This window comes from Anastrepha obliqua, chromosome 5, assembly GCF_027943255.1.
Source record: "Anastrepha obliqua isolate idAnaObli1 chromosome 5, idAnaObli1_1.0, whole genome shotgun sequence".
NCBI lineage: Eukaryota > Metazoa > Arthropoda > Insecta > Diptera > Tephritidae > Anastrepha > Anastrepha obliqua.
The window spans coordinates 23,325,771-23,347,746 of NC_072896.1; the positions used below are offsets into that span (position 1 = coordinate 23,325,771).

General features: G+C 34.9%; 1 protein-coding gene across 4 annotated transcripts in view; it reads left to right on the top strand.

Annotated features, from left to right (window-relative positions):
* The first annotated feature begins 4,631 nt into the window (after positions 1 to 4,631).
* Positions 4,632 to 21,976, top strand: part of LOC129248210 (NPC intracellular cholesterol transporter 1) — a 55,464-nt gene continuing 38,119 nt past the window's right edge. For 3 of the 4 annotated variants that reach the window (XR_008582607.1, XM_054887676.1, XM_054887677.1), the window contains exon 1: positions 4,632 to 5,431. Coding sequence is in view for 3 of the 4 variants with exons in the window: in XM_054887676.1 (XP_054743651.1) it covers positions 5,330 to 5,431 (102 nt within the window). In the remaining variant the exon portion in view is untranslated. The remainder of the gene's footprint in view (positions 5,432 to 21,976) is intronic. The other variant, XM_054887675.1, reaches the window with a different exon arrangement.

Sequence of the window (21,976 nt, forward strand, 5' to 3'; positions counted from 1 at the left end):
GTAGGCCCCAGTTGACGCACCGCATAGGCGTCAGACATGTGTGTATAGAATATATGTCTGTATGTATGTGTGAATTCATATGGTTTGATTGAGAGAGAAGCGTCGAATGTACTTCGTTGAACTTAGTTTGAAAGAATGGTAGAAGAGTAACACATTTTTCGAAAGAGATAAAGAGAAGTCAGTTGTGTCCAATACCTTTAGCGGAAGCTATTGATAATGACCTGTGATACATAATTACATTACAGACAGCGTTAATGAATTTCTCAGATGAAATAGGAACGGTGTAAAAATACAGGGTTTTAGTTGTGAAATTGCAATAAAATATTTCAAAATGTTAGCTTTAAAAATCAAGAGATTGTATGTATAGAAATACTTTTCTAAGCACGAGTGCGTGAATCTATGTATGTATGTATGTATGTACGAGTATGTGCTATATTCACCCAATCTCAAATTATTTCACAAAATATTTTTTCGAGAATTATACGAGTAAGGCTATTTTTTCAATGTCATTGCTTCAGGAATTGTAATTACATATGTACGTGCATATACAGCTGTTGTCAGCTAATTAGAAACGCTCCCTTTTGATAAACGCTTGATGAGCATAATATTAAACTGTTTAAATTTACCGTTATTTTTTCTCTTAAAATCATTTGCATTGCTTTTGTTACTCTATTTACTACCCAATGCGCCTAGTTTTGTAGTTGTGTAATTGAAGTACCGTTAATATTATCCAACGCAGTGCATGGGTTACTTAGTTCAAGGTAAATAAACTGAGACGAGTAATTAGAAACAGTTGTTCAATGGAAGCATATTCGGCAAGTTGTGTTATTTTAATAGTAATATAATCGACTTTTTGGTATGTATATATTTTAAATTGGTTGTTTAAAAGCAACTGAAATATTCGTCTTCAAGATGTGTAATGGGAAAAAGCAGCAGCTGTACACCTGCCCTGCGGAGCTCCATTTTTGACCTTCGTAAAGCAGGAAAGTCGTACAGTGAAATTTCTAAGCAAGTCAAATGCTCAAAAAAAAAATGGTTTTTAACGCCTTAAAGCATATCCAACTTTTTAAGACTGTTGACAATGTTCCACGTAAGAAAAGGCCCCGGAAAACTTCCGCAGAAATTGACCGCAAGATAGCAATCATCTCCAAAAGAGACCTAAAAAAGACTTCCACTGACATCCAACGGGAAATTCAGGATCAATATAATTTCGAAATATCCAAGAGGACAATTGCTCGGCGTCTGGTCGAATCTGGACTGCATGGCAGAGCAGCACGCAAGAAGCACCTTCTAACCAAGATACAAAGGAGACGGCGAGTAGTCTTTGCGAGATCCCATTGGTCATGGACTCCAAATCAATGGAAATATATCGTTTGGAGCAATGAAACCAAGATAAATCGCAGAGGCCTAGATGACAGAAGGTATGTCGACGGCCAATCAACCAAGAATTCAATCCTCGCTACGTTTCACGGGTAGTGAAGCATTGTGGAGGATCAATCATGGTGTGGGGATGTTTATGGTGGAATGGTGTTGGCCCAATCCATAGGATTTATGGAATTTTAAATAAGGAGAAATACGTCGATATACTAAAAAATGTAATGTTGCCGTGGGCTGAGGAAAATTTGCCTGTTATATGGAAGTTTCAACAGGATAATGATCCAAAGCACACGGCAAAGTTGACGAAACAGTTTTTCGACGAAAATTCCATCAATGTTTTGGAATGGCCATCATCCAGTCCGGACTTAAACCCAATAGAGCATCTCTGGGGTGACGTTAAAAAACTGTGAGTGCCAAAAATATCCCAAATATAGATGTCCTTTTTGCCGAAGTAAAAACGGCATGGCAAGCAATACCTGTGGCGCGCTGTCAGAAACTCATTACATCAATGCGCAATCGATGTGAGGCAGTGTTGAAGCAAAAGGGTTATGGAACCAAATACTAACATAATCTTTATGTTGATCTGATAATACATTACTGTTTCTAATTAGTTGCCCTATCCAAATCGTGCATTTCACATGCTTTAAAAAATATATATATATATTTAATAAAGAATTGGGATTAAATTGTTTTCCACTAATTTTTAAGTTTATCATATGTTTAAATAAAATTGGCAAAAAGTTATGAAAATACGTGTTTAAAAGGAAAATGGAAAATTTATTTTGAAATAAGTGTCGTTTCTAATTAGCTGTCAATAGCTGTACATACGTGCACGCATGCCCCCCTTTCACCAACCAATAAAGGCCACGAAAAATCGCTAACAAGGCTTTTCGTACTAGTTAATGATGGGTGATTTTTGTTGGTTCTCATTCGAGTAACAGATAATACAACAAAAGGCAGAGCAAATAAAACTTGGGCCACCTTAAATTTTAATATATTTTTAATAGATAATAAATTTCGTTAAAAATAGATTTTCTGTATTTTTGGTTATGTGCTTTTAACTTGGAAATTATCAGTTAAAGTTTTATCAGCAAGTTCTAATTCAGTCCCTAAAAAATCATAGTTTGTCTTCAAAAAAGAAACGTAAAGTAAAACTGTTTTTTAACTTACTAACTTACTTATATAGAAAAATGCAATATTTTTTAAATTATTTTAAAGTGATGCGAAATACTTGAACAGTCTGATTTAAAAATTTTGCCTATACTCTTGATAGGAAGTTTAATTAACGGGTATTTTTTGAAGAGCTTCCGAACTGAAAATGATAATGAAAAACAGAAATATTATCGGAATGATTTTTTTTGATTATAATTTGGTGGATAATTTCAATAGATATTTGAGGAAGACGTCCTCTACATTGGACAGATCAGGTGGAGAAGAGCTGAGCTTCACTTGGTGTGTCCAACTGGCGCCGGTTAGCACAAGAAAGAAACGGCTGGCGCCTTTATTAAACTCCGCCAAAATCGCGTAAGCGGTTATCGCGTTAATTAAGGAGAAGAAGAAGATAAACAAGAATATAATTTCAAGGCATTTATTTTTTGAATATATGTCGGATGTCCATCGCGCCTACATGTTACATGGTCCATTCGATCAGTACAATGTTTGGCTACTATTTCCGATAAAGCCAAATGTCGTCTATTTAATTGATTAATTTTTGGAAACAAAAATTCAGTCAGCATGACTCGATAGCGCTCGCCATTTGCCGTAAGTACACGCACAGCACGCACGAAAAAATGTGTCGTTACCTTGCTCATTTGTCGTTACCTTGCTCATTTGCCGTTACCTTGCTCATTGCCGTCACCTTGCTCATGTGTCGCTACCTTGCTCATTGCCGTTACCTTGAATGAACTGCAAGCGAAAGCGCGGAACGAACGACAAAGCAAACAAAGCAAACGAACGGCAACGTTCGACATCTTGCTCTCTCGTACTTAAGTGAGCGTATATGTGTATGTATATGCGCATATGTACTTATATAAATTCACGTATTTGTATTTGCATATGCCTTCTTATTGATTATTATTCATTTGATTTACTGGAAGAATTTAAAATAAAACCAAGTTTGTTAATAATACCTGTTGTTTTAATGTTATTATTATTTTTTGACGTGATAACGTCTTATAATTCTATGTAGCCGGCTGCACGCACCAAAAAATGCGTCGTTATCTTGCTCATGCGCCGTTACCTTGAACAGCATGTTATGTTATGTTATATTATGATATGTTATGTTATGTTATGTTATGTTATGTTATGTTATGTTATGTTATGTTATGTTATGTTATGTTATGTTATGTTATGTTATGTTATGTTATGTTATGTTATGTTATGTTATGTTATGTTATGTTATGTTATGTTATGTTATGTTATGTTATGTTATGTTATGTTATGTTATGTTATGTTATGTTATGTTATGTTTTGTTATGTTATGTTATGTTATGTTATGTTATGTTATGTTATGTTATGTTATGTTATGTTATGTTATGTTATGTTATGTTATGTTATGTTATGTTTTGTTATGTTATGTTGTGTTATGTTATGTTATGTTATGTTTTGTTATGTTATGTTATGTTATGTTATGTTATGTTATGTTATGTTATGTTATGTTATGTTATGTTATGTTATGTTATGTTATGTTATGTTATGTTATGTTATGTTATGTTATGTTATGTTATGTTATGTTATGTTATGTTATGTTATGTTATGTTATGTTATGTTATGTTATGTTAACTCATTCTCTATATCCATACAAAATATCTATCAAACAAATAAAATTAAAATTTTCTTTTGAAAAATGCAACCATTCAATCAATATTTTCTTATGACGTTATCACGTTAAACTATCGTCAGTAAACCCCGACTTTACAGACAACCTCTTTTTTTCACGACATGGAAAAACTCTGCTACATCTGCATAATCTCTGTTTTCTCCATTACGTTTTGCTTCGTTTGACAATTATTCTCTAGAACTGACATCACAGTTGAAGAGTTACATTGTTTCATTAAGTAATTCATTATACCTTGTTGCATCACACTAAAGTTAATAACACTCCTTCCTGTTTACCGTGTCGGCTATTCCAGTTGATTTTATCACACAGTCAACTGAACAAAAATGTATCAGTATGGCAACATTTGCTTTGACATTTCTTTATTCAGCCAATCAGCAAAAGTCGTGGTGAATTCGTTCACAATAAGAGTTTCGGATGATAAAAGCAAACGTTTTGGTTATTAGCTGCTCTTTGGTTCATAATTACAGAGTCAGTAATTTATGTGATTTTTTTCTCAATTCTATTGCAAAATGCTTTTAAAAAATTTTGAAAAGTGTTAGCAAATATAAAATACTTTCGGATAGTCCTCCAATCGATTATATCCAGTTGCGAATCGGAGTGTTTAAATAAGTGCTACGCAAATTGCGACCTCGCAAATTATCGATTTGTGCAAGTAATTTTTTCGTGTATGGAATTTTCATGGACGGAAAAAATATAATTTCATTTCGTTTTTAAGTATTTTATCGCATATCGAGACTGAAAAAAAACCCCAAACTCAAAAATTGGGCAAAGAAAAAATTGTGGACAGACAAACCATTCCTACATTCTTCGGTTATATTAAATTAAGCGTAGGATACTAACATAATCTTGTTTGTATGTTGACATCAGGGCACTGACAGGCGTATAAACATAGGTACGCGGGCCTTTATATGTATGGATATAGTTAACGGAATTTGTATGCAATTCACATATTACGTTGACCTCCGTTGCATCCAATAAGAGCGCAGTTAAAGTAACGTATTTGGCCATTACCTTGAGGCGATACTAATTTCCGCGGAGTTTTGCTGCCGTGTGGAATACCGGCGGGTGCTCCGTGTTTAAAAAAAAAATAAAGGTGTGAAAGTGCAGATTACTATGGAGCAAGTTGTACAAAGAAAACGCAGATGTCGCATCGAAAGGGCTTATTATATTATATTTTTTGCTGTGCTGGCGAATCTCTTCGTTGGAAGCCTGCAAGTGAGTAGATATTAATTAAATAGTAGTATAGTAAAAATATTTGGAAAATATAAAAATATGTGCCCGCACATATTCAAATAGGCATTTGTATAGGATAGTTACGGAGACTAAGATCCACCAAAATAAACGACAAGATGACGTGAGTAAACGCAAATGTATTTAATGTTGCAAAAAAAAAAAAAAAATAAAATGTTGCGCTATGATGTGTAATAGACCGTGTAACTTGTATAACAAACAGGTTTTAACAATTTCCAACACACTTTTCAAATTGTTGTGATATTATCGGCCGGAATTCAAATTATTGGCTTAAATTATTGACATTTAAAAAATAACAAATGTTTCTTAAATTGTATTTACATTTACGTGCGCATATATACATATACAGTGGCGTACAAAACAAATTGAACTGGCACTATTATATTTTGTACTGGCAAATATTATTCTGAATAATAAAAATAAATATTATAAAAGAAATAGTTATTTTAAGAAAACAAACAATCGTAGAATTTATTTCACTCCGTACGATAAAAATTGCACCTATAAAATACTAGCAAACCCGGCCCCCTTCGCTGGGCACACTAAAATAGAATAGATATGGTTTAGAACAGAAAATATATGATTTTCATATTATTTATTTCTTTATTCTTTATTCAAGCGCTTTGGCATAAACAATATTTTTTGTTTTTCTATTTGTTTTTGAGTAAATATAAAATATAAATTGAAAATCAGGAAAAAAGAAGATTGTTTTTAAATTTCAAATCAACGCATATGAATAACTAAGAAACAATCGTCTTTTTTCCTGATAATGAATTTTTCGTTTCAATTTATATGTTTTATTAAGCATTGGAGCTTTTTTAACCATTATCCATTTATATTTTTCAAAAAAAAAAAAAACGAAAAAAAATTTTTTTTCCACGAACACATAATTTCATTCGGATTTCACATTAAATTCTCAAATTTCGTAAGAAATTATTCACTGTTCCAAAATCCACTCCAAAAAAATTCACAAACAATTTTTACATGTTGCACTTACGTTTTTCCTTATGGCATCCAAATCAGAAAGAAATATTGACACATTGTAACTCACACTGTCAATTTGACAGTTCAGTTCCGCCCCAAGCGTTAAAAAAGTAAGCGACATTATGGCTGGTTCAAAAGAACGCTGTACCTGTTGCCAGTGCTCCGAATTACAACCAAGCTTTACGAAACCCATTTTCAATACTTACTTAACAATGTGCGTAAGTTTGGTTTAATTCGGTGCAAAGACACGGCGGGTCCACGTTTTGGCATATATTTCGAGACCCTACACATCAATAGGTATGAAAATTACCCCGTATTAAAGCACTTATCAACAGCTTTCATTTGATACCCATATTGTACATACACAACCAAAGGTTACCCGGGTCCACGTTTTGACCTATATCTCGAGACCTCAGTCACGGAGCGGCATGAAAAATACTCTGTACTAAAGCATTCCCAACAGCTTCAATTTGATATCCATATTGTACAAACACATTCTAGGGTCCACGTTTTGGTCTCTATCTCGAGACCCTAGTCACGGAGCGGCATGAAAAATACTCTGGACTAAAGCATTCACCAACAGCTTCCATTTGATATCCATATTGTACATACACATCCGAAGGTTACCCGGGTCCACGTTATAACCTACATCTCGAGCCATATTTCCAAAATAAAATCCATGTTACTCGTGGATGATGTAGCTTTCGAATGGTGAAAGAATTTTTAAAATCGGTACAGTAGTTTTTGAGCCTATTCATTACAAACGAACAAAGTTTTCCTCTTTATAATATTAGTATAGATACAGTGCGACTAAATATAGCTATTTATGTCTTCTCGATGAATACTTAACCAGTCTTCTTTTACAATTTCAATTAGCTTATTTTTGACTATCCTCCCTGCCCATCGTCCTGCTATTTCCCAGAAATTTATTATTGGATCAAGACGATTGAGAACATTAATTTTTCAGTTTCGATCTCATTTACTGCTAGTTTTGTGGTTTGCTTTTTGGAATAACCATGAAAGGGGCATTTCCTACACTTCATGCGGAAGCATTACACTTTACAACATACATCGTTGCATTACGCTATTTTTCAGGTGCAGAATCCAGAATAATATCTCCACAAGCCAAAAATATTTTCGCCAAGCTTAAGTGTACTTGGACAATGTGACGGATCTTATCGATTCCGTCTGAATATTTCACATTTATATGGATAAGTTCGTGCGGTTTTACAACAGATGGCGTAACTTGATTATTATTCCATCGATCCACATTTCCAAACATTCATTGGAGAGCTACTGTCGTAATGCACAAACGTCAGTATAAGTTTTTTATTTGAAGCGTAAACAACAATATTTTTACCACACTTGAAAATGTCGAATTTCGTGCCAAATAATGTGTTTTTGCGGGGAATTCTTTAATATGAAGAAAAAAGCAGCCGAAAGTCATCGTATCTTGGTGGAAGTTTATGGTGAGCATGCTCTAGCTGAGCGAACGTGCCAGAAGTGGTTTGCACGCTTTAAAAGTGGTGATTTTGGCCGCGCCGCCAAAGTTCATGGATACCGAATTGGAGGAATTGCTCGATCAAGATCCGGCTCAAACGCAAGAAGAGGTTGCAAAAACTTTGGGAGTTGATCAATCAACCATTTCCAAACGTTTAAAAGCCATGGGAATGATCCGAAATTCAAATTTCGAAAAAAAACCGCACGAACTTATTCATAGACCTAATAGATTCATGCGAAATTATTTATACAGTCGCCAAACTCTTCACTGACAGCAAATTAAAAACGTTTTAATTGAATTTTTCGTGTAATAAATGGCTTTTTAGCTGCCTTATAATTTCTTAGTCCATCGGCACATACCTTTCTTTGCACAGTCCTGCTGCTTACTTTTAAGTTTGGGAATTTAACTATGCTTGGAGCCGCTTTATCTGGATGCTTCTTTAAGTCTATAATTATCCGTGCGTTCGTTCCGGTAACATGAAATCGAAAGTCGTGGGAATGATTTCTGTGATTTTCGCCGTGTTGAAGCTTTAAGGCGAATTGAGAAAAAAATATTTTTTTGAGTTAGACGAATTAAAAAAAAAAATAATTTTTGTTTTTGAGAAAAAAATTATTTTCTGCTTTGTCATTTTTGAAAAACACCCCCACCCAAGCCATACAGATAGAAAGCTATTCGGAATATTGTTCATTTTCACTTCTCATTCCTTCACACCGCCAAACCATTCAGACACAGCGCTGATGGGAATGTCGCCCAGATTGGATTATTAAGAAACTTTTGTGGCCTTATCTTTTTGCGCAGAAATATGGAATGAGCAGTGGTTGTTGTAACTTTTTATACAAACAATCAACATCCTTATCTTTTTGTGAAGAAATATTGAATGAGCAGTGGTTGTAGTAACTAAATATAAAATATTTTCTTCAGTAAGCGCAAAATTCCATTATCATTTATTCTCGAAAGGCAGCCTTGGCCAGTGTAAATCTGTTTTATGAGAGTTTTTAAAGAAACATTTTAAGGCGAAAAACGTATTTTTTTACTTTTTCTTTAAAACATATAACAAATAAATAAAGAAATATTTAGTGCGTCTACTTCTGGTAGGTGTTTGGCCTCCTCCTCCTTTGAACTCCTCTTCCTATTTGTGGAGTGTCATATAGTGTAGATTTAAGCCTTTAATCTGTAATGAAAATATAGGCTATCCAATTTTTATCAGATTTTTTTTATTTCTTCTATCAAGAATAAGGAAGTATTCTCCATCTTCTTCTGCTACCACCATTTGATACCACATCGAATACTTTCAGAGCCGGAGCGTTTGTATCCATTCGAATGACATGACCAAGCCAAAGAAGCATCTGGATTTTTATTCGCTGCGCTATGTCTATGTCGTCATAAAGCTCATACAGCTCATTATTCATTGCCTACGATACTTGCCGTCGCCGAGGTGCAAAGGTTTAAAAATCTTCCCCAGAATATTTCTCTCAAACAATCCGTGCGTGACTCGAAATTCGCAGAACGTAGGTTCGAACTTCGGTGAAACACCAAAATGAAGAAAAGGTCGCCCGGTCCGCAGGTAATGGCAATGGTATTTCTGGCATGAAAAAAGCTCCTCATAAAAAATATCTGCCGTTCGGAGTCGGCTTGTAGGCCCCTCCATTTGTGGAACAAAATCAAGACGCACGCCCCAAAGAGGAGAAGGAGCTCGATCAAACAACTAGAAAGGGTGTTCGCACCAATTATATACATATATACGAGTATAAGCTTCTGCTCCATACATTTGGACGGGCATGATGAGAGCCTTATAAAGTGTTAGTTTTGTTCTGCGAGACAGGAATTTATGCTTACTTAGTCGAAAGAAGCTCTTGTTAGCGAGAGAGATTCTCAGTAGGATTTCAAGGCTGACATTATTACCGCTGTTAATGCCGGTTCCTAAAAGAACGAAGTCTCTTACAACCTCAAAATTATAACTGTCAACAGTGACGCGGGTCGCGGGTGCCGATACGCGAGGCACCAACTGTTTCAATCACAATTCCTTTGCGCATAACGAACAAACCGTTGTCTTTCCTCATTTTTATCGAAAATGTTAACAAAAACAAGGAAGTAAAATTAACAAACGTTGAATATTGATTCAATAACAAGAGAATTCCAAAAAAAAAGTTATTTTATAATAATGAAGGCAAACAAAATTAAAAAGAAAACAATTTTATGTCGAAGAGGCAGCCTTAAGAATAGTGAAAGAAACAAAATTGTCTTCAAGGGAACCGTGCAGTCATGTTGTGCATTTTCGTTTTTTCCTCCAACATCCGGGTACACAAATTCTTGATTCTGCAACTCCACACCATTTCTAAAAGTATGTGGCCGGCTTTAGGGCAGCCACGTTACTCGTTGACTTTTCACCCCATATCTCTATCAGCGCTCTTTCGCCGGTCTGCTGCCAATTGCACTTTTATTACTGCTGCAGAATGAAAGAAATAATTATCGTTATAAAATAGTGTAAAATTTTAGTTCTAACTTACTTTATTTTTCTACATTACCGATATTCACAGCAAATAATAGTAATAAAAAGCAAAGAACAAGAATATAGGTGCGGTGCACTAGATAAGGCCAGATCACTGGGGCGGTTGCCCTTGGTCGGGGAAAACACGAGTCATTCCGAAGACTAATAGAGATGTCGAAGAATATTTTTCTTGATTTTATCGCCAAATAGCTTAAAAGTGACAACAAGAAGTTTTAGCAATGCAAAGTAATTGCCCGTTACTTCTTCTCACTCCTAAAAAATGCTAATGGGGCATGTACGAGTTGGCAATTGTCGTGTTTTTAGGATATATACAAATTTGGTTTTCAGTCCATGGTTAAGTCGAAGTGAAATGTGGCATCAGCAATGTCCCGGTTTTGCTGATCTCAAATAATTTGTAACTCGACTATTTCGATTTCTTAAATTTATACAATGCAAATATGAAGTAGATCATTAAAGATTTCTTATATGCCGCGGTGTGACGAGGTAATATGATGCCTGAATAATGTATAAAATGTAAGCTCAGCAAAAGAAGAACAAAAAATTAAAATAAAAGTGAAATAAAATTAAATAATTTACTATTCTGGTTTAGAGTTTCATGAAAAGCCTTTTTACAAGTTAATATATGAATGTGTGTACATATACAAATAGAGAAAAAAATTATTTCCGTTCACGTACATATACACACGCATATTGGCATACAGTTTGTATGCATGAACGAGGAAACGAAGGTTTTGCGGGCGCCTTATGAATCACCAGATATGTATTTTAACCGATTATGATACATTTTGTGCTACCTAATTTAAATAAATAAAAAGGCAAAAGGAAAAACGGGTTTATTTTAACATCCAACCTAAATCTAAATCTCTTGGAGATCTATTCAAGATCCACTCCAATGGAAGAAGAACTTCATGAGTTGGGTTATACGCTTATCGCCTTGGTAAAATGTATTTATAAAAATGCATTAATAGGTCGTAGTTGTGGGTAAGAGCGATATTTTGGCGAGTTTTTGGCTTATTTAATAAAACCTGACGGCCGCTGTAGCCGAATGGGTTGGTGCATGTTTACCATTCGGAAGTGCGCATGTTCGAATCTCTGTACATGAAACACCGAATGATATTATAGAAAAAAGAGTTTTTTCTAATAGTAGTCGCCCCTCGGCAGGCAATTGCAAACCTTCGAGTGTATTTCTGTCATAAAAAAGCGCCTCATAAAATATATCATCTGTCGTTCTGAGTCGGATTGAAACTGTAGGTCCCTCCATTTGTGGAACAACATCAAGACATACGCCACAAATAGGAGGAGGAGCTCGGCCAAACGTCCAAAAAGGATGCAAGCGTCAATTATATACTCATATATATATACAGTAGGGAGCAAAAGTGTTTCCATAGTTGACATTCTCAACTTTGTGGGCCAATAAAATGCAAACGAATGAAGCAGATCAAAAAAACCTTTGTTCTCATAATATGTCTTTAATTCTTAACAAATTGCCGTATATGATAAAAACAGAACAGAATCAGCAAAATATTCAAACAAAAAAAACCAAAACAACTCGCATGTGTACAATTTTGCACCTTTAGTGAACAAAATGAAATATGATATGAAATTAATATTTTGTCCACAGACCCTTATTAGCTATTACACCTTTTATTCGGTTTGGCATACTCCCGGCCAACTTCTCTATGGTTTCTTTTGGAATTCGGTTCCACTCCAGTTCTACACGCTTCCAAAAATCGTCTAGGTTGGATGGCGCTGATTGATATTGCCCGAGCCGTCGCTTCACGATTGACCACAGGTTCTCAATCGGATTGAGGTCGGGACTTTGAGCTGGCCACTCCATCAACTTAAAATTTTGGCTTTTTAACCATTCGCGGACAATTTTGGCAGTGTCCCCGTCTTGTTGAAAAGTAATTTCCTCTTCGGGATGTGCACACTTGTCCAGAAAATTTGATAGTTGGGTTTGCAAAATATTGAGGTAGTCTTCTTTTAACATTATACCATCAATTTTTTGTAATGGTCCAATGTGCCACCAAGTAAAGCATCCCCAAACTTAGACATTGCCTCCTCCATTCTTGACGGTTTGCTTCACATGGTGTTTTTGAAGCTTGTCGCCGGGCCTATGCCAATAGTATTGCTTGCCATCCGACTGAAAACGGTTGAACTTGGATTCATCTGACCAGATAACACGTTTCCAGTCATCTAGAGTCCAGTTTCTGTGTTCCCGGGCAAATTTCAATCGAGCTTGACATTCTTCTCGGATAGAGCTGGTTTATTTTCTTTCACACTTGCCACATATCCAATCTTAGCCAGTGCTCTTCTAGCTGTCCACCGACTCCTATGCCCATAGATGCCTTCTTTGGTGTTAGGAACTTATCAGATCTCATTTTCGACATCATTAGTCTGGCGTCAGAGACTTTTAAGAGGCGCTTACGGCCTTTAAGGGGTTATATACCTTGTGGTCCGGTGAAATTAGCGAAAGTTGGGTTTTTTTTAAAGATATGTAGCAATAATTTTATTGTATAAAAGTTTTTATTATTGGATATTACAATGTTTAAAGAAAAAAAAAGGCTTTGTTTGTGTAAAAATATTTAAAAATGGCGGAGTTATGGCGTTTTCCCCCAAGACCCTTTTTTTGGAAGAGGCTTGCGGTGGACGCGATTCAAGTCCACCAAGTCAACTGAAATCAAAAAATCGAAAAGATTTCATTAGTATAGGGTTATATCTTCTTAGTGAACGATCAATATATTAAATATTTTGATTTTTGTGAAAATAGGAACATGTTTTTAAAAAACTCCACTTCTACAGTCCTAAAATTGGCATTAAAAAATTCATATCTGCAAAATAAAAATTTATACATAAAAATTTGATCGTTCACTAAGAGGCGACATCAATTACGAACAATTTAAAAAAAAAATTATAAAAATCGGTTGAATACTTTTTTTGCAATCGCGTCCACCGCAAAAGCATTTTTGGAAAAACACGTTTTTGAGATAATCGCGTTTAAAGTTTCAAGCGCCGCATGAGGCCGTACGCTCAGGACGTGACGACGCACAATTTAAAACGCTGTAACTTTCGATCTATTGCTCAGATCTCTATGAAATTTTTGGAAAATGTTCTCAAGGGATTGTACTTTACGATAAAGAAATAAAATTTATTTTGATTTTTTTGAAAAACACAAGGTATATAACCCCTTAATAATGTTTTTGGGGGCAACATTCCGTCTTTTTTGGACCTTGGACACCGCTGAATGGGAAATCTTAAGCTGATCTGCAATAGCACGAGTCGAACAGCCACTTTCAGTTAGGCTAATAATACTATTTTCGACATCAGACGAAAGCTTCTTCATTTTTTCGCGGTACTTTATAGACTAATAGCTAAAATCAACAAATCTGCTTCGAATAATAAGAAACACGTGATTTTCTGGATCATATAAGCGAAGAATGAACAAACAAAACATATAACGGTAAAACTGCATGTCTATTGCTGAAAAGAGAATTAATTAATTGTACACATGGGAGTTGTTTTGTTTTTTTTTGTTTGAATATTTTACTGATTCTGTTTTGTTTTTATCATATACGGCAATTTGTTGAGGTTTAAAGACATATTATTCGAACTAAAAGTTTTTTTGATTTGCTTCATTCGTTTGCATTTTATTGGCCCACAAAGTTGATAATGTTAACTATGGAAACACTTTTGCTCCCTACTGTATATATATATAGCTCCGTTATAAATATGAAATTGTAATACTTCTTTAAATGAAGTTATTTTTATTTAATTATGAAAAAAAAAAATTAATTTTCATTCGAAATGGTCACCATTTGCTTTTCCACAAGCCTTCACACGATTAGGCCATTCAGCTATTGCAGCACGCACAGTTTCCATAGATATTGACGTCGCTGTTCGAACTAAAGATTGTTTGAGACTCTCCAAATTTCTGTGAGGTCTTCGACAGGGCATGCTCTCAAATTCCGACCACAAACAGTAGTCCAATAGATTCAGATCGGGGCTTCCAGACGCCCAATCTTCTGTGGCTATGAACCCAGAAATATCGTGTTTTAGCCACTGCTGGGGCGTTTTTGCCTCATGGGCTGGAACGGAATCTTGCTGGAAGATCCAAAGCTCTCCACTGATGAGAGTACTGCTCAACTGCTTCACCACGCCTTCTAAGACATCCTCCTGGTACACTTTAACGCCAGTATTAACCCCTTTTTCGCTGAAATGAAGAGATGTGACCCTTGGAACAACATTTTTTGTCAAAATTTTCTCATCCGTGAATCGAATATTTTCGTGGCCGTCGTCGAAGAAGGCTTTTATGACTCGAATGGCTTTTTATCGCTGTACTGGTTCGAACCACGCGAGGACGACCACTTCTTTCTATGTCTGTCACTTCAGACGTTTGGGAAAAACGATTGATCGTGCGGTAAACAAACATTCTCGAAATATTAAGTTTTTTTCAGCAATTCGTAAATCTTACTTGTACTTTTATCTCATTTAAGTAATGCAATCTCTTCGATGTTACCCACTTCATTGTTTACAAGCGAAATTTGCCACGAAACTGAGTTAAATTTATGAGTAGACAATGCATACGAACAAAAGCAAAAATAACGGAAGTTTTCTTTGCGAATTTGTTCTTACCGTCTGCTTTGTAAAATTTGTCACAGAATTTATAGCAAGAGGAAGTTGTATAAAAATAATTTATATTTATAAAAAAAAATATTTGGAAAAAAATATTTATAAAAAAATATTTATAAACAAAAAAAAATATTTATAAACAAAAAAAAATATTTATAAAAAAAAAAGATTTTATAAAAAATTTGTTAAAAATTTTTATAAAAATTTGTTTTTTTAATTTTATAAAAACTAAATAAATAATCAAATATTTGCAATATGTCGCGCTGCTATATTGTGAACATATGTAGGTGTATGTGTAATAGGAACTGTCTAATTGGACGCATGTGACATTTGCCACAGTTGGTGATAGAATAAAGCATCGAAAACTGTTATTTTACATATTGGCATGTTACTACATGGTGCAGTTAATTTCAATAGTGTCGCGATATAAAGACCAGTCAGCCTTAAAGTCTGGTTATGCAAACACAGCATGGCATGGCATGGCGAAGAAGCGCATGCATGTAAGGCAAATCGTCTTTTTGAGTCATAATTTTTTAATTATAGCTTGCATTTTACGAAAATCCAAGTAAACGTGCAAATTATGAAAGTTTGTATCAAAGTGCACTTGTTATGCAAAGATAAGGTTTTGCGACCCACATGCAGTATATTTTCTCTCTCATCCGCTTTCGATTTTGCTTTCAATAATATTATATTTCTTATGGTGATGCGTACGATTTTTGCTTTGTTTGGGTCAAGTTGCGCTATCATGTTTCGCCTTCACTTCTGCCCTTGCACTTTCGTTGGGCTGGAAGTTAATGTTAAACTCGTCGAGAATTATTTACTTTACACAGCTGGTTTACAAGAAAGAGATTGATTGAGTCACGATTTGTGGTGCATGGCTATATGAAAAAATTGTTGATGTCACTTTACATAGGTGTCAAGCATTTTGTAAAAAGTTTGTGATAATAACTGAAGTGCGGGGAAATCGGTTTATGATTTCACATCCGTATATGATTTCATAACTTTTTTAGCGATGTAAGTTATATGTATATCGAGTTTTTTTCAACATACATAGATACATTTATACTATCGGTCGAAGTAGATATCTGCGTTGAAGATTTTTCAAAATCGTATTGGTGATGCTTCACCAACTTCGAAGACATTTATTTTGAAAATGGTCCAATGTGTATTATTCAAACTTTTTTCTACCGCGTTTTTATCTTTTTGGATTTCGTATTAGAGAAACTCTTGCTCTTTTGGGTCATGCGTTGATCGATCCAATTTTTGCAAAAAATGTGGCCGAGCATTGCCATGTAAAAAAACCTCTGTTCCTATTCCGGCCGTTTTTTGGTTAGAGCTCTAAAAATTCTTACTTTTGATTTTTAACTATTCGGTTTCGAAAAAGGAAGTGGAAGAAATGAATGAGCAAGTTTTGGAATTTGTTGTTGGTCTCCATCCGGTGATGTTTCTCTGTTGAAAGTCTTCAAGATGTGTCTTCAGCTGTTTTTTCTAATAGACGTAGAAAAGAATGGCTTATGTAATATATATGGATGTCGTTCTGCAATGCGAGCATCTTCGTGAGCCCATACGTAAAGCGAATTTATTCAAGATGATAGCAGTAGTACAAAAACAAAAAATTTCATCTTTGCTTTGGATGCTCAATTGTCATAATGATTATTTCTAATAAATAAATGTAAACAAAGTGCTTCCAGAGTATCGTTTGAAGTGTTCGAATTAAATTAGTAAAACTTTGGCCGGATTCATGACTTACTCCTGGGCAATGGGCGAGAAGTAAAGTTTGAGCTTGTAATTGGCAACAGTGGAGGATATGACACAGCGTTCAGGAACCAATGCTTCCTTTCATCACAGATTATAATATCTGAAAGTCTCAAGTGATCCACCGTATCCTCTGTTTTCCTGAAAATTTCGTGCAACAAACTCTGTTTTACACCAACCGTGAGGGTACTTGAACTTCCTTCTAATTTTCAAGCATCTCTCCAGCTGCAGGCAAGATGATAGCAGTGGTACAAAAACAAAATTTTCATATATTTTGTCCAATTTCCAATCTGAATGTAAACAAACAAATAAAACAACAACAATCCAACTGATATTTTGGAATTCAATAAATCGAAGAGTAAGAAAAAAAACAACCTCTCTAGTGATTTCCCCTTATACATTCGCTTTGTATGCAAATTAACTGTCGTTTGATTGATACATATGAGCCATGTCGTTGTAAATACATTGTGTGTATAATTGATATCTTGTTATGTGTATTTGTAAAATAAAGTCATACGAGGGGTGCCTTTTATATTTCGGGATTTGGCAACCCTGGTGTTGCAATCTGCGAACTGACAGCTGTATCGCAAAGTTTGACATTTTTTGGCTTTTACGTACTCAGAACGTTTTGAAATACCAGCGCTATTTGTGTTGTTTAAAGTAACTTAAAAGATTCATCTCGGTCCAAAAATGGAATTAAATCGTGAACATTTTCGTGCGATTATTTTTTACAACTTTCAACGTGGATTAGCTCAGCAACATTGCATGGATGAACTTAATTCATTTTTTGGCGATGAAGCTCCATCAAGGACCAGTGTTTATCGATGGTATGGTGAATTCAATCGTGGTCGTAGTTCACTCCAAGACGAATTTCGTGAAGGTCGTCCAAAATCAGTTGTTGTTCCGAAAACCATTGATGCTGTGCGCGAACTGATATTGCAAGATCGTCATGTGACCTATCGTGAGATTGAGACAATCTTAGGCATTAGTGGGACCAGCATACATTCAATATTGCATAAACATTTGCCTGTCAAAAAAATTTGTTCGCGTTGGATCCCACACAATTTGTCAATCGCTCAAAAAAAGGCTCGTGTCGATTGGTCGAAGGAAATGCTTAAAAAATACGATCGCGGGGCTTCGAAACACGTCTATGACATCGTGACAGGTGATGAATCATGGATTTACGCGTATGAGCCCGAAAGTAAACAGCAGTCGACTGTATGGGTGTTTCAAGATGAGCCAAATCCAACATAAGTTGTTCGCGCACGAAGCACTTCCAAGCAAATAGTCGCCTTGTTTTTTCGGAAAAACTGGACATGTCGCAACCGTACCACTAGAGCAACGCAGAACAGTAAATTCTGAGTGGTACACAACCATTTGTTTGCCAGTTGTCTTCCAAGAAATTAGAAAAACCAATCGCCAAAGACGGATCACTCTTCACCAGGACAAAGCGAGCTCTCACACATCGGCTCAAACAACTGCATTTTTGAGCACCCAAAACATCGAATTAATGGGTCATCCGCCGTATAGTCCTTACTTGGCACCGAATGACTTCTTTTTATTCCCGTACGTAAAAAACAAACTGAGAGGTCAACGTTTTTCGACACCTGAAGAAGCGGTTGCGGCATTCAGAATGCATGTTTTGGAGGTACCTCATTCAGAGTGGCAAAAGTGCTTCGACAATTGGTTCAAACGCATGCAAAAGTGTATAGATCTTCATGGAGAATATTTTGAAAAACAATAAAGTGATTTTCGTTGATTAAAATTTGTTTTTGTTCTCTAATCCCGAAATATAAAAGGCACCCCTCGTATAAAAAGATTGCGAACTCATTCAAAAGATAGCGAAAAGTTCCTAAAAACGAGCGATAAAGGAAAAAATAAAAAAAAACGTTCACAATTTTGAAGAATAAGGAAGAAGAAAACAGAAAATTTCAGTTCATATCAAGGATTTCAACAACAGCAAACAACAACAAACCGGATTTATACCCGGCCCAGGGCTGTCACCTCAACGGTATTATCCAAACAACAACAAGAGCCTTTCGCAAGGATGATAGATTACCAGGTTTGCTATTTAGCTATGGTGAAAAAGAAAATTGTGAGGGGAACTTTGGCTTTCTCGTCACTTGGGAATTTCAGCCGAATTTTTCACGATCATTTTACATGTATTCACACACTCGCCCAATCAGTCGTCATTCAGATAGCAACGAAGTTACATTGGTGGATTTTTGTGTTGATGTCACCAACACAATCTCAGTATTTTTGTTAAACACATCCCACATCCTCATTGCAGCCTTCAGCTGATTCTGTCTAATTCGCGAATGCTAATAGTTAAAGCTAAATTTTGTGAAACACAAAGTGAATGATATAGAATCCCAAGTTCCCCTCAACAATTTTTTTTTTCACCATACCTAACGAGCAAACCTGGTATCTATCATTCTTATGCTAAATAGCATATCTCAAAAAAACTTTTCACCACGGCCTTTCGTTCAAATGAAAAGGTGTCAGTGAAACTTGACAGTTCAATGCTGCCAATTCTTCACAAATATACTTAAACTCTTATATTTATTGCTTTTCGTAAGCAATGAATGAACTCCATGTAAAATGTTGAAGTGTGGTGTGACATCCGTACTTATCAAGATATGAACGAATGCTTGTAGAGATAAGGGGTTATTGTTTGGCCATAATTAAAATTAAGGTATTGTGAAATTGTTTGAGTTGGAATAGTCTTTGAATAGGAAGCCGGGTAGGATTAATTACGAAATGAAATGCTCCGATACAAAATTGATATCCTTGCCATTAAAGGAGCCAGATGAAACGGAAGGGGAACAATTTCGGATAATGCTCATAAAACTGGTTTTGTCTACTGCGGCAAGCCGGAGATTGAAGACCACATAGAGGGTGTAGCGATTCTTATGACAAAAGCAGTATCAAAGTGTCTCATCCAATAGCGGAATTGAAAAGCTTAAAACCAGAGCCCGTAAATTAGTTATAATCAATTGCCAAACCAAGCCCTACAGAACCCCAGTCAAGTGATAAAAAAATGAATTTTACGAATAGAAAAGTCAGGTCCTATGTTCCACGAGAAGATCAGGACAACAGGAATTAAGGAGACAGATACCTGTAAACGACTAATATATATTTTCCCTGATTTTCACTAAAATTATTTAAAATGAAGAAGTCAATATATTTTTTTCAAAATTGGCATACAGTTTATTTATACATTAAAATAATAGAAATTTTTAATTTTTTTTTATTTTAATCATTTAAAATGGCGGATTTACACTCAATTCTTTCAGGAAGGTCGCAGCGGGGTCAGTGAATTGAATACAAAAAACTAAAAATTTTGTTGCTTATTAATGCCATAATTTCTATATGAATTAAATAAAAATTTTGCTTCAAAAAAAAAAAACAACGAATCTTGGAGCGAATTTTCCTACTATTTTTGCTTCGAAAAAATTATTTTTTCAAAAAATTTTCAAAATTGTAAATTCGCATAGAAAGTAATATCATAAAAAAGATGTGTGCAAAATTTCAGGGAGATCGGTCAATAACTTTTCGAGTTATCGTGTACGCGTCTAAAGTCGGCAACGTAACTATACCAGCGCTCTAACGCAAAGAATAGAGTCGTCAAGGTTGACGATCTATAATATAAGAAATACTTAAATTTATGTTCTAAATTTTTTTTGACATATTCTTAAAGGATTATTAACATTTTATGAAAAACATTTTTTTTTTCGAAATTTTACAGGTATCTGTTTTCTTAAGTAAGCTGGACAATATTACAGACATGGTTTTATTTACTGAATCGCTTGAGGCAAGCTTAGCAGTAGTTTTTAAATCTGAATCTGACTATCTGCCCGTTGCGTGCGCTCTCTTTGATTTACGCATCTCCATCTAATGCGGGCTGATCTCTTTGTTCCAGACGGGATATGCCCATGTCATGTGAGGGTTCGGGCGGGTCTGCAATTTTTTTTAGATATTTTTAACTGCTATATTTTATTTCGTCTCCGCCATGAATATTTGAAAATTTTTGTGTATATTCAAGTTTTTGATAGCGCTGCTGAGATAATTCTAAGTATCTGGTCTGGGATTATACAGTTTTTTGGTGAACCAGTAGTGTTTAAAGCTGTACACCATACATACAGTCACTAACAGCTTATTTGATACAGATACGATTATTTTTAAGTGTTCTATATTTCATAAAGTATTCACATTAAATTTCTTATTTACTTTGCTTTATTTCATTTTTGAAGATTAAATACAAAAAAGTGTCCTCTCATTTTATTAAAAAAAGAAGAAAAAAAAAAGAAACAACATACAGAGAATTCACTCCGCAGCTTAAAAGATGCAATTTAAAAAAAAAAATCCTAAAAAATATCTATAAAAAATGAGTATTTGACCAGACTACTACCTTAAAAAATAGCAACTTTTTATCTCTAATTTTAAAAATTTTAAGGTATTTAGTACTTTGTTGGGTATCCTTTATTATCAATTACAGCTTGAAGTCTACGTGGCATGGAGTCACCAATTTTTTTTTGTGTATTCTGGACTAATTTGGTTTCACTCTTCAAGTATCGCCTTTTTAAGATCAGATTTGTCTGCATACTCTGTTTTTTCCATTTTCGCAAAATATTATGAAATATACTCGTAGAACACTTTACAAAAAATCGTATCTGTATCACATAAGCTGTAAGTGACTGTATATCCATGTACATATCTATATTCATATTGGCTTTATAATGGAATTGTATAATAGGGCTTTGTAGTCTAATTTGAATGCAGATTTCCGGTTCATTAGCCCATGTAAGTCTGAAGTTTTCGAATTTATTTGTACCTTTATGTAAATAATGTGTCTATTCTGGGTAAGAAGCATATGACTAAGAAAAAAAAATTAAAAATAAATAATTGTACATTTTTGTTAGGTGTTTGACTGAGCGCCTCCTCCTATTTGTGGCGCGCGTCTTGATGTTGTTCCAAATCTTACTACAGAAAAAAAAACTTTTTGCATCCAACTTTGTGTTCAATTCCAAGTTCCAAATTTCATAATTTGTATGAATGTGTGTGTGAGTGTATGTTTTCTTCACCTGTTGCAGCTCACAATTTGACACAAATATCTCTCATATTGCTATTA